Source organism: Leptodactylus fuscus, chromosome 11, assembly GCF_031893055.1.
Source record: "Leptodactylus fuscus isolate aLepFus1 chromosome 11, aLepFus1.hap2, whole genome shotgun sequence".
Lineage (NCBI taxonomy): Eukaryota > Metazoa > Chordata > Amphibia > Anura > Leptodactylidae > Leptodactylus > Leptodactylus fuscus.
Window position 1 is genome coordinate 4,959,199 of NC_134275.1, and position 13,693 is coordinate 4,972,891.

General features: G+C 45.1%; 1 protein-coding gene across 4 annotated transcripts in view; it reads left to right on the forward strand.

The window, feature by feature from the left end:
* The window catches only part of SEPTIN6 (septin 6), a 36,275-nt gene that overhangs the window by 8,303 nt on the left and 14,279 nt on the right, over nucleotides 1-13,693 (forward strand). For all 4 annotated transcript variants that reach the window (XM_075260020.1, XM_075260017.1, XM_075260019.1 and 1 more), the window contains exons 2-9: nucleotides 1,621-1,735; nucleotides 6,330-6,525; nucleotides 6,735-6,921; nucleotides 7,250-7,411; nucleotides 8,398-8,494; nucleotides 8,683-8,851; nucleotides 10,297-10,429; nucleotides 10,561-10,751. In XM_075260020.1, the coding sequence (XP_075116121.1) occupies nucleotides 1,621-1,735; nucleotides 6,330-6,525; nucleotides 6,735-6,921; nucleotides 7,250-7,411; nucleotides 8,398-8,494; nucleotides 8,683-8,851; nucleotides 10,297-10,429; nucleotides 10,561-10,751 (1,250 nt within the window). The remainder of the gene's footprint in view (nucleotides 1-1,620; nucleotides 1,736-6,329; nucleotides 6,526-6,734; nucleotides 6,922-7,249; nucleotides 7,412-8,397; nucleotides 8,495-8,682; nucleotides 8,852-10,296; nucleotides 10,430-10,560; nucleotides 10,752-13,693) is intronic.

Here is a 13,693-nt window from a genome sequence, read left to right on the forward strand (position 1 = left end):
ATACAGTAACAAATGGCTGCGGCTTTCTACAAAGGCGTGTGTGCGATTCTCTGGAAGACGAGAGATTGGCGTTTACTGCGTCGCACATAATTTTTTTGCAAAAATGGTAAAATTTGTTGTTCAGAGGAGGATGAGGATGGGATCGCCTGTTGCTGGCAGAGTTGCAGAGTCCGACTTCCCACCCAGCATGCATTGCCCAACCCTCGCCAGGAACAATGACACGTTTCCATTATTTCATACAATGATTCCAGGCCCGATATCAGGTCAGGGGTAAGGGATGGACTGGACCACCTCTATATAATGATTAGCAATTTTTTTTATTACTGTTATTTTAAAAAGACCTGTTTTTTATTCTCTAAAACCATGTTATCTATGTCTATGGGTCGTTCAAGGAGTTAACTTTATTTTAATTCATCCAGTAGATGTATCATGATGCCCCAATGGTTGCCTTGTCCCCCTAGTCATATGATTGGAACCAGATCTTGCCCCTTCTGACCTTTTATTTTCTATGGGGGCTGACTATAGGTTGGGGCACAAGATTGAAAATCCAGTCCGTATAGTGGTGTGCAAAAGTTTTAGGCAGACGAGGAAAAAATGCTGCAAAGTAAGAATGCTTTCAGCAATAGAAGTCAACAAAATGCAACATGAACGAACAAAAGAGAAATCTAAATCGCATCAATATTTGCAGTGACCTCGCTGAAGAGAATGGATGATATAACAACCTCAGATCCCTGATCTAAGATTCATCCAGTCTGTCTGGGACGAGAGAGAAGGATTGGAGCAAGCTTACATCCACAGAAGATCAAGATGGCGGAAACAATCTCCCTGCCGAGGTCTTGTAAAAACTGTGTCCGATTTTACCCAGAAGAATTGATTCTGTTTTTGGCGGCCAAAGGTCACAGCAAATATTGAAGTCCTTGATTGATTGGTTCTTGTTCATTCATTCATTTTGTTAACCCTTAAAGCATTCTTGCTTTGCAGCCCTTGCCTGAAACTTTTGCACCTTACTTTACATTGACCTGATTTGACAAGCCGGAGCCTATGATGAGAGGCGCACCTTCCTCCCCCATGGCTCTGCGGTCCTGTATTGTATAGGGACTAGTATCAGGTCCCTAAGATACAAGGAGTCCTAGGCTCAGTCTGGGAAATGCAGCAATGTATGATCTGGAAGTGACGTGATATTATGTAGCGACTGAAACTCATTTGTGACAGAATAAGATCTTAAGTGTTTCTACATTATCCAACATTGGCCACTCCTAACGAATTGTTCCCATTGTGTTATCCGGGGGTTCCAGTTCCTGCGCCTCTCGGCTCAAGTGTTTGTCTCGCAGCCTTTGGAGACTTTAGCGGCTCCCATGAATGATTCCTGCCGCTTACTTAGTCTCCGTTTGTTCCAGCTCATGTCTCCCGCACAGAGGACACCTGTTTTGTATGCGGCACTAAGCACCTCTGTACAGATCCGTCCCCTGAGCCCAATAACTAAGCGTCCTGTTTATTTCCCAGTGTCATTGTTGGTGTCCGCGGCTGGTGCCTTGTCACTACGATAGGGGAATAGTTAATGTGATCATTGAATTATATGCCGAATAACACATCCAATCTCTCATATTTGTCTTTTCTTAGGGTGAAGGGTCCCGTACGCTCCCTCTCTCTGGACATGTGGGGTTTGACAGCCTTCCAGATCAACTGGTTAACAAATCAATTAACCATGGCTTTTGTTTCAATATCCTCTGTGTGGGTGAGTATTTACAGACTTTGTTAGGAGAGGCCGGGATCCAATGCTTGTTGTATGAATAGCACAAGAGGAGCAAGATTTCTGGAACTGTGCTGAAAATGAGAGCATTGAATGGCCGGATACAGATGAATACAGTGTATTGTGTGCAGGACTTGTTTACTGCCAGCTACATGGTGCATGGTAACAAGTCGAGCACAAGCTTCATGTCACCATCGGAGTCATTGCATTTGATAGACAGATCTGCATTTGATAAGTCATGTAGAAATAAAGCTGTAAGAGCAGAGATGCTGAGCGTTGTGTCATGTACTGTGTCACAAGTATACACTTTGTATTCAGTGTCTGAGGTTGATGGAGACCTTGCTGTACTTGGATGTTTTCTGTCTGACACATGAGATACATTTGCACTATAGAGACCGTTTTCTAGGTTCTCGGCTATATCTTCTCCGGACAGCAATGACTCCTATAAAGCAGTGCTAACCACTGAGCCACCGCGTTGTCCCTACTTGTACCCAGTAATGTGCATGAAGGCTGCGCATAGCTTTAGGAAAAGGAAATCCTGAATATTTACAAACAGTGTTTTCAGATTACTGTTCGGTTTGGTTTTCTGTCCACCTCTTCACCATTTCCTGAGATTTGAGGCTTATTTGTGGACTTGTATATTTGTGGTAGAGAACTCTTTACTTGCATATATAGGTGCCTGGTAGTTGTGCTGTAATGTCAATGCAGATGTCCCTTTATAAGATAAGACATAATAGGTAATGCAGTAGCCATGTGCCGTATTGATGGTATTTAAGTGCAGGGTACTTTGCCTCCTGTTGTTTTATAGTTCCCCATAATGGGGACTCTAAGCCCTCCTATACATTTGCTCTACATGTAAGTGAGATGTGCAGAAGTGCACAGCAGAGAGGATGTTGCAATGCACATGACAAGGTAGCGGGTGCTGGACACTAGGTGTCTTATTGCCCATAACAAGCAATCCATTTTTTAAGAACACATTGAGAAGTGAAAGCTGTGCCAGGATTTGCTAGCAACAAATTTTGGCTGACAACTCATCTAATGTATATGCCCACGCCTAGTGTATATGTATATGTAATGTATATGCCCAGGGTGAAGGGAACTGGATGGTCCAATTTGTGAAGAGTATTCCCTAACAATGCAAAGTCTATGGAGAATTATAAGCTGACTGTACACAAGTAATGACCAAGTGCCTTTCTGCTATCTGGTCTGACTCCCTGTAAACATGCATTCTCAGATATACCGACTCCCCTGTACACATGCATTCTCGGATATACCGACTCCCCTGTACACATGCATTCTCGGATATACCGACTCCCCTGTACACATGCATTCTCGGATATACCGACTCCCCTGTACACATGCATACTCTGATATACCGACTCCCCTGTACACATGCATTCTGGGATATACCGACTCCCCTGTACACATGCATTCTGGGATATACCGACTCCCCTGTACACATGCATTCTGGGATATACCGACTCCCCTGTACACATGCATTCTGGGATATACCGACTCCCCTGTACACATGCATTCTGGGATATACCGACTCCCCTGTACACATGCATTCTGGGATATACCGACTCCCCTGTACACATGCATTCTGGGATATACCGACTCCCCTGTACACATGCATACTCTGATATACCGACTCCCCTGTACACATGCATTCTCAGATATACCGACTCCCCTGTACACATGCATTCTGGGATATACCGACTCCCCTGTACACATGCATTCTGGGATATACCGACTCCCCTGTACACATGCATTCTGGGATATACCGACTCCCCTGTACACATGCATTCTGGGATATACCGACTCCCCTGTACACATGCATTCTGGGATATACCGACTCCCCTGTACACATGCATTCTGGGATATACCGACTCCCCTGTACACATGCATTCTGGGATATACCGACTCCCCTGTACACATGCATTCTGGGATATACCGACTCCCCTGTACACATGCATTCTGGGATATACCGACTCCCCTGTACACATGCATTCTGGGATATACCGACTCCCCTGTACACATGCATTCTGGGATATACCGACTCCCCTGTACACATGCATTCTGGGATATACCGACTCCCCTGTACACATGCATTCTGGGATATACCGACTCCCCTGTACACATGCATACTCTGATATACCGACTCCCCTGTACACATGCATTCTGGGATATACCGACTCCCCTGTACACATGCATTCTGGGATATACCGACTCCCCTGTACACATGCATACTCTGATATACCGACTCCCCTGTACACATGCATACTCTGATATACCGACTCCCCTGTACACATGCATTCTGGGATATACCGACTCCCCTGTACACATGCATTCTGGGATATACCGACTCCCCTGTACACATGCATTCTGGGATATACCGACTTCCCTGTACACATGCATACTCTGATATACCGACTCCCCTGTACACATGCATTCTCAGATATACCGACTTCCCTGTACACATGCATACTCTGATATACCGACTCCCCTGTACACATGCATTCTGGGATATACCGACTCCCCTGTACACATGCATTCTGGGATATACCGACTCCCCTGTACACATGCATTCTCAGATATACCGACTCCCCTGTACACATGCATTCTGGGATATACCGACTCCCCTGTACACATGCATTCTGGGATATACCGACTCCCCTGTACACATGCATTCTGGGATATACCGACTCCCCTGTACATTCTTGGATATACCGTGTAGTGCAGGTGCATTGGAGAGGGATGGAAGCCGCTGCTGGAGCCTTATCTCTCCTTGAAGAAAAGGATTTAGCAGTGGAAATTCATCTCCCCAACCATGATCTTCCCTGACATCTGCCTTCAGGGGAGAGTCAGCAGAACCCCATACACAATAAAAGGTTAGCCGAACCTGCCAAAGTCAGCCAGCCGACACAAATCTAATGTGGATGGTTCGCTTTGGATTCATGAAAACAGCAGCATCTTGGTCAGGTCTTATAAATGTTTCTGCTTCTGGTCCTGGGTCTTATTTGTTGCATTTGTATTAGACTATTGTCGTGCCAGACAGCCAGGTGCCGCACTAACAGAATTACTCTAATACTAATGGATATGATGAGGTATAGTGAATGAGCGGATACATTTATACATAGAATTGTCTCAAGCTTTCTGCATTACTGCAACGGCTTCTCGACCCTCCCAGCTGGATCCCATTGTAATTGATGGAGTCCGATTGGTTTATTGCACGTTACAAACCGAAGCAGAATTGGGCAAATGTGAACAGAGACTTATTTACTTAAAGGGATTGTCCGGGATAAAAAGTTTTTTCTAATCTTAGCTACCCCAAGTAACCCCCCCATCCCCCGCCTACCTTCTAAAGTACTTGCGCTGCCAAAAATCTATATTTCCACAGATGGCCAGGGCAGTCACGTGATCGCCCCAGGCACATTTTTTGGGCCCTTGGAGACAGAATGTCACCAGTACTTACCCCTGCCCTCCTCCCCATCATACTTGCCTGTTTTCCTGCACATGCCGGCACGCTGCCTCTATTACACCGGCATGGGTGGTCGGCAGACGTGAAGAGGAGGCGGTGCTGGCCGACCAGAAGAAGTGAAGTCCCGGGCGGAGGAGATGATGTAAATAAGATGGGGTAAGGGGAAGATAAGTTAGTTAGGAGGAAGTGGGCGGGCTAGCTCGGGAAACAGGGAGGGGGTGTGATTGAGAAGGGGGAGGGGAGTACAAGCCGTCATGGTAGTTATAGGAAAACAAACCAGGAATCCGAACCCTGTAAACAAATGTAGAGGATGCCAGGAGCTCTCAGAGAATCCCAGGACACTGCTACAGAGATTTGGTTGCACTTATTAACCCATTAAGAGCACTAACAGACCTTTATGCAAAATAATTTTTTGCCCAGAAAACCCCTTTCAGCGAGAACAGACGACCTCCTATATAACATCTGTAGTTTGGGGGATTTCTATTCTATTCTCTTTCTCCAGCTATGGGACATTTTACGTTTCGAGACCTTCCGCCTTTCTCTTCTCCCCATTCGCTGTTCCAGTTTCCTAGCCGGTGATATACTTGAGGGAGCTGAGCCGGCTAAATATAGTTTTTGTTATTTTGGTAGTTTGACTTTCCAGTGTGTTTCTGCCGCTGTTAACCTGTTTTACACATGTTGTGGAATCCGTCTTTACTTCGGAGAGGAAATCTGTTCTTTCCATCCACTATTTTGGTGGTACTGATGTAATTGTGGGATTTGTTCTCTGTGTTAGTGACTTGCCCGCGTAGATGTTACACCATTCCTCGCCGCGCTCTTGGCCAATCTCCTTGGAAACATTAGTCAGTTTCGGAAAAAAGTTGAACAATCCAGAAGGTTTAATGTTAAAAAACGGAAAGCAAAGAAGATTTTATATGAAGGGGGTCGTCCAACAAATTTAGTGGATACATAGTAACTGATCATAGTCATGTGAGGCATGCGAGACCTCTGTTACTGTATCAATGGGGAGAGTTAGACAGGACCCATAATGGTATTTGTGTCTATGTCTTTCACCTTACATGCACATTTGCTTTGTAACCCGTTTTTGTCCTTTTTCAGGCGAGACGGGTCTTGGGAAGTCGACTCTTATGGACACCTTATTTAATACAAAGTTTGAAGGGGAACAAACGTCTCATTCACAGCCCGGGGTTCAGCTGAAATCGAGCACCTACGATCTGACAGAAAGCAATGTCCGCCTGAAAATGACCATTGTCAGCTCGGCAGGCTTTGGAGATCAGATTAATAAAGAAGACAGGTAATAGGAGATTGGTGTTATTACAATAACTGGCGATGGATTCTACAATCATAGTCCGATACATAAGACATTATTGTTTGGCGCTTTATTACATAGAGTGTAGTTACCATTCCGTTATATAGATACAGTATCAAAAAGAATCAGTTTGTATTGTTTGAGGTCTCTTGTTTTCTACTGTAGAGTAACCAGTCATGTCTGTTTTGTTAAAGTTACAAGCCCATCGTGGACTTCATTGACTCCCAGTTTGAGGCGTACCTACAAGAAGAGCTCAAGATCAAGAGAGTTCTCCATAATTACCACGACTCTCGTATACACGCTTGTCTCTACTTCATCGCCCCTACCGGACACTCCTTGAAGTCTCTGGACCTGGTGACTATGAAGAAACTGGACAGTAAGGTTGGTGTCTGGGGTATCTTGTCATTACAGTGCGCACTGCCATAGCTAGACGTCCATCAATGATTAATCCGAGTCCCATGTGACCTGTGACCAGCGGGAGGACGTGCTTATCTTTATGGTCATGCTAAAAACTAACTTGTTTCATCTTGTAGCGATACGCAGGATTATTTAGGCGCCGGATTCTTCTTATCATGGCAGTGTTGTTTTCAAGGAGGTCAATAAAAATGACACCCAGAACTCCAAGACGTCACCGCTGATCCCTGAGCCGCACTTATTCCTAAACAGTCTTATTTGATTTTCTGAGAATTGTATTTTTTCCTTCCTGTAGGTCAATATTATTCCAATTATTGCAAAGTCCGACGCCATTTCAAAGAGCGAGCTGACAAAATTCAAGATTAAAATCACCAGTGAGCTGGTCAGCAATGGCGTCCAGATCTATCAGTTTCCAACAGATGATGAAACCGTGGCAGAAATAAACGGCACAATGAATGTAAGTCGTCGTCATATGTTACGTAAATGCTGCTAAATGTTAAAGTGGTTGTCCCATAACAAGCATCCTATCTATACTGCTGGTTTATGTGGATATAAGATGTTTCCTATATACATTGCTTTATCAAAACTGCTTTGTTTGGCCGCTATCTTAATTTATTCACTTCATTGTTGACACTGGCCCTTGGAATTATCTGCTCATTTCCCAAGTGATGCAGCTGCCTGCTCTCAGGGGGGGAGGGAGGGGCTGACAAGCAACGGAGCTCCTCAGATATGGGAGGGGGGAGGTGAGAGCTCCGGGATTACTGTGCTGTCTATCTTCAGCTTTTCCACTTATCAGCCGGTTTAATTGAATTTGGCTGATAAGGGCTGAGATAAGGAGTCCGTTACCTCTGTATGTAATGCAAGCTGACTCATATCCAGCTCTGCTACATCAGTCTCTACATCAGCTTCATACTATGGTAATGCATTTACTACCAATCCCTCATTACTGACTGCAAACATAGCAGATAGCAGAGCAAGTGAAACCCCGCCCACCAATGTGCCGAGAAATGCAGGATGTGAAGAGAGCACAGAGCCCTGCAGGCTGCAGAACAAGAGTTATGGGAATACCCCTTTAATGTCTGTTATTAAGTCAATGAGAAATCCTGGATGAAAGTCCTGCAAGCCCAACGTTATCATCTGGCAACGAACGGGCACCCGACGGACTCCTTCATGGTCATTGGGGTGCCTTGGGATCCATTATTGTCCATCGTTATACTGACCTGATCTGTTCTTGCAATGGACCAGAAGAAGGCACCCAAACTGTGCGGCGTACAGGTCGTGAAGTGCCGGCAGTTGTGCAGGATGGGTCACATATTGTGGATACCGAGAGCATTGTGTCTACATTCCCTGCAATAGGTTTAACTTTAGAAGATGACAAAGATCCTAAAAACCTCTTTAACCCTTTGGGTTATAATTCGCTATCCTATGTATTTTCTTTGACAGGCTCACTTACCATTTGCAGTTGTTGGAAGCACAGAGGAAGCCAAAATAGGGAATAAAATGATGAAGGTTCGGCAGTACCCATGGGGGACCGTGCAAGGTATTTCCTTCCGATGCATTCCTTCATTCATTCATTCTCCTGCCACATCCATTCCATATATTAGGCCACCTTTCCCAACTGCACTTTCCTATACATTGGAGCCCTGCACAAACCAAACTTGATACTTTACTATCCTTGTAATATAGACACAATGTAAGGTTTTCTGATTATAATTTTTTTTTTTCTAGTTGAGAATGAGACGCATTGTGATTTCGTCAAGTTGAGAGAAATGCTTATACGGGTAAACATGGAGGATTTACGGGAACAAACGCACACGCGTCACTACGAGTTATACCGAAGGTGCAAGTTAGAGGAAATGGGATTCAAGGACACAGACCCCGACAGCAAACCCTTCAGGTAACGGCGCAGGTTAACGTGATGATGGCGCTAAATGAAAAAGTAGCACAGTATAAAAAACAATGTATCTAAATTTGTTGCTGTGATGGTGCGGATGATCTTTGGATTGATGTTTATTTGCAAGTGATAATTGATTTGCCAGTTATTTTCTTAGTAGTAGGCAGGTCGGGGCCGCACGGTGTAAGCTACTAGACTAGGTTCACACTTGCATTAACATCACTTCTTTTTTGGAGAATTTCCATTTAAAGGGATTCTATCATTAAAACTTTTCTGACTAACACATAGGAATAGCCTTAAGAAAGGCTATTCTTCTCCTACCTTTAGATGTCTTCTCCGCGCCGCTGTTCGGTAGAAATCCCAGTTTTCATCTGTATGCAAATGAGTTCTCTAGCAGCAATGGGGGCGGTCCTCAGTGCTCAAACAGCACTGGGGGCGTCCCCAATTGTGCGAGAGAACTCTCCAGCGCCGCCTCCATCTTCTTCAGGAACGGGTCTTTATCACGTCTTCTTCTGGCATATGAGTTCTCTCGCAGCACTGGGGGCGTCCCCAGTGCTGCGAGAGAACTCTTCAGCAACGCCTCCATCTTCTTCAGGAACAGATCTTCTTCTGGCGGTGGCTTCAAACTTCTAGGTCTTGGACCTCGGTCAGCCGACTGCGCATGCCTGCCAGCTACAAGAAAATGGCCACTTACAATACTGTGTAAGCAGCCATTTTCTTGTGGCCGGCAGGCATGCGCAGTCGGCTTTGCCCTAGGCCCAAGACCTGTAGGTAAGAAGACGCTGCTGGAAAAAGACCCATTCCTGAAGAAGATGGAGTTGTCGCTGGAGAGTTCTCTTGCAGCATTGGGGGACGCCCCCCAGTTCTGCGAGAGAACTCATTTGCATACCGATGAAAACCGGATTATATAATGAACAGTGGCCTGGAGAAGACATCTAAAGGTAGGAGAAGAATAGCTTTTCTTAAGGCTATTCCTACGTGGTAGTGAGAAAAAATTAAGTTTTAATGCTAGGATCCCTTTAAGTATCTCTAATCCTTTGTTCCTGCATCATTGGGACTGAGACACGACATTGCTCTTAGGATTCATTGCTCAATTCCAGTTTTGTTCATTTAGTTGGAAAACTTCATCTTGTGCTAGGATTAGAGTTGATGTAAAAGGACACTGAAGCAGATTCAATTAATTGGAGAATTTCTAAGGAGTCTGAAAACCTCAGAAGTCAGTGGAAATCTGCTGAGAAAACCTCACACGAAGGGTGCAAGACTGTGAGGGTGCAAGACTGTGAGGGTGCAAGACTGTGAGGGTGCAAGACTGTGAGGGTGCAAGACTGTGAGGGTGCAAGACTATGATGAACAGGGATGGAAGGAAAATACATGCATGAAATCAGTCTTGTGCGCTTTATTCCAACCCATAGGAACGTCCCTAAAAATCATTCTTGCTGCTGATTTAGTTTGCAGGAGACGTACGAAGCAAAAAGGAACGAATTTCTGGGGGAGCTACAGAAGAAAGAGGAAGAAATGAGACAGATGTTTGTGCAAAGGGTTAAAGAAAAAGAGGCCGAGCTAAAGGAGGCTGAAAAAGAGGTGCAAAATCCTTTGTATTTCCTTCTTGTATTTTCTATCACTCACTTTGTCCAGCAGCGGACACGTAAAGGCGGAGGGATCTTGTAGATGATTATAAATGTTTATACGTCTTGTCTTCGGTTTTCTTGAAGCTTCATGAGAAGTTTGACCGTCTGAAAAAACTACATCAAGACGAGAAGAAGAAGCTGGAAGACAAAAAGAAAAGCTTAGAGGACGAAGTAAATGAATTTAAGAAACGGAAGACTGCGACAGAACTGCTCCAATCCCAGGCACAGCAAGCGGGGGGATCACAGACCTTAAAGCGAGAAAAGGAAAGAAAAAAGTAAGTAGGCGTGCAATGTGTATAACCTTACATGTCAGAGGGGAACGATCCCGTGTCTGCCATAGATTGTAAGTAAGCGTGCGGTGTGTATAACCTTACATGTCAGAGGGGAACGATCCCGTGTCTGCCATAGATTGTAAGTAAGCGTGCGGTGTGTATAACCTTACATGTCAGAGGGGAACGATCCCGTGTCTGCCATAGATTGTAAGTAAGCGTGCGGTGTGTATAACCTTACATGTCAGAGGGGAACGATCCCGTGTCTGCCATAGATTGTAAGTAAGCGTGCGGTTGTATAACCTTACATGTCAGAGGGGAACGATCCCGTGTCTGCCATAGATTGTAAGTAAGCGTGCGGTGTGTATAACCTTACATGTCAGAGGGGAACGATCCCGTGTCTGCCATAGATTGTAAGTAAGCGTGCGGTGTGTATAACCTTACATGTCAGAGGGGAACGATCCCGTGTCTGCCATAGATTGTAAGTAAGCGTGCGGTGTGTATAACCTTACATGTCAGAGGGGAACGATCCCGTGTCCGCCATAGACTGGACATTGCGATGCATCAGATTTGTAGGTCATTAGTCTGTCAGTCATATGTGAACCCTGTTAGACTATGACAGTCTGGATAATGTCGGCACCGGGGGTGAGGCGCTCCAGATTTACTGGCCTATAAATATATCAGGTTCCCTCCCGTGCACCAGATTGGTACACTACATCCATCCGAAACTAGCACAGATCTCTGGTGTGAGGTATAATACATCTGCCAGGCCGAGGCGTCCCTGACCGTCAGCGTTCTGTCTGGTTTTGTAAAACGTGTCATGTGAGGCACAGAACAAGGGGTTTGGTATATCATTGGCACAAGAGGGTTATGCCCCAATACATTATACTAGAAATAGACGGGTTTAGAAACTTACCCCTATCTGATAGTCATGGTGTGTTGCCGGTATTTGCCATCACTAAGGGATAGGCAGGGGTAGGATAACCCTGAACAGGCTACTTTGCAGCAAGTAAAAGGGGGTTAAGTCAATGGCTTAATGCGGGTTCACACCTGCGCCCGGTCTCTGCTTTCGGGTTTCCATCTTCTGCCAAGAGAAACTGGACAGATGACAAAAACCCGGCGGTCAGTTTTCATAGCCATTCACTTGAATGGGTTTGCAAACTGACCGCCCGTGACCGTCGTCTGCCTCTCTGCGGCGAAACTGCTTTTTTTTACCAGACACAAAGTCCTGCATGTCCGACTTTGTGTCTGGTTTAAAACAACGGTTTCACCGCAGAGACCAGAAGACGCTCACAGGCGGACTCTCTGCAATCCCATTTAAGTGAATGGGTTTGCAAACTGACCGCCGGGTTTCCGTCTCCTGTCCAGGAAACCCGAAAGTGTAGACCGGGCGCAGGTGTAGACCAGCTCTTACCATCAATGACGGAACTTTTAGACTCTTGTACAGCCCTATATACATCTGTATATGTGTGGACAAAGCCAGAACGTATATCGATCCCCACTAACCTATGCCGGAGTCTCTGGTCCATTGTCTTTTTGTTCTTGTGACTGGGGGGCCATTGCAGAGCACATCACACGACCAAAACGTCCTCCAGTCACGGCAACATCAAGACTCCGAACAGGAGAAGAAGACTCTTGGAATGTGGCTGTTCCTTGTGTGCAATGTCCGCTCTTGTCCTACCTATAGACCGTGCACACTATCATCGCTTCTCACCTGTATGCTGGTGTCATTCTTACTCTCTACACTGCTCTATGTGGGGTCTGTATTTATTTGGGGGTTTCGGTCTGAGGTTTGTATTTTTGTTCCTTTTGGGCTCTGCTCTGGCGTCTCTATTAGGTTCCGTAATCTTATCATTAACACCGGGGTCTCTAATTGTTATTGGCCCGACTGTTATTATGGGAATGAGTAGTAAAGGCCGCATGTCCACCGAGAAAATATTGTGGCCATTAACCATCGATTGGCTGTAAGTAATTGGGCGCAATAATGGTGTTTTATAATCTGTCAGAGGAAATATCACCAAAAAAATTCTATTTTCTAAATAGTAAGCAAGAATGGCGCACATGAATCTGTGTGGGTATATGTCTGCATATGTGTATATGCTGTATACGGATGTGTGTACAATCTATGCTGTATTGCTGTTAGTGCACACCTGTCCTTGACCGCTCAGGCCATCTGTATGGCATGATCCTTGCATTCAGCCTCTGTTATCCTACCTGAGGACCAGTTTTGTCTGGTGCAGGGGCCCGAGGAGGTGAGTAATCTACCAGGCACCAGGTTCTGGCTCATTGCAGAATTGTGGCACATAATCTCCCCTCCTTGCCATCCCATTCTTGACTTGTAATATCTACACCTGGGCTGTGTATGGGCAGTGCCCAGGCTTCACATCTGCTGCTGCTGCTTTCAGGCAAATGGGATGACACTAAATATCTGGAATAATACTTAATATCCAAGAACGTTGCAATACTTTCTGCCATCCCTTACCAAAAAAAAATGGATTGCGCACTTGGTTGTGTACATGAAACCTTAAAATAGCGTCCGGTTATGCCAGACATGTGTTACCAACTGCTAGAAAACCGAAACGTTAGACAAGTACTTGTATATATGTACGGCTGCTATTACTCCTGCTGATATAACACACTGTGTACTAATGATACTTACAGTATATATGTATTGTAGTCCAAGTAGGCTCTCATGTCTCACATTATCCATTCTGGTTTGTTTTTTTCCATTCTATTGTACGTTTTTATTTTGTTACACACTAACCTACTGCAATACTGTGAATATTCAGAATATACTGAGGGGCAGTCACTATAGAGATGCAGCAAAGATGGATACAGCTCTGTAGGGCAGGGTGTGCAATATGTTCTGGTGTTCTAGCTTTTATCCAGCACAGTGTGGGTTAAAAGATCAATTTCTGGACCCTCGCAAGGTCTTTTGGCTTGGAGAG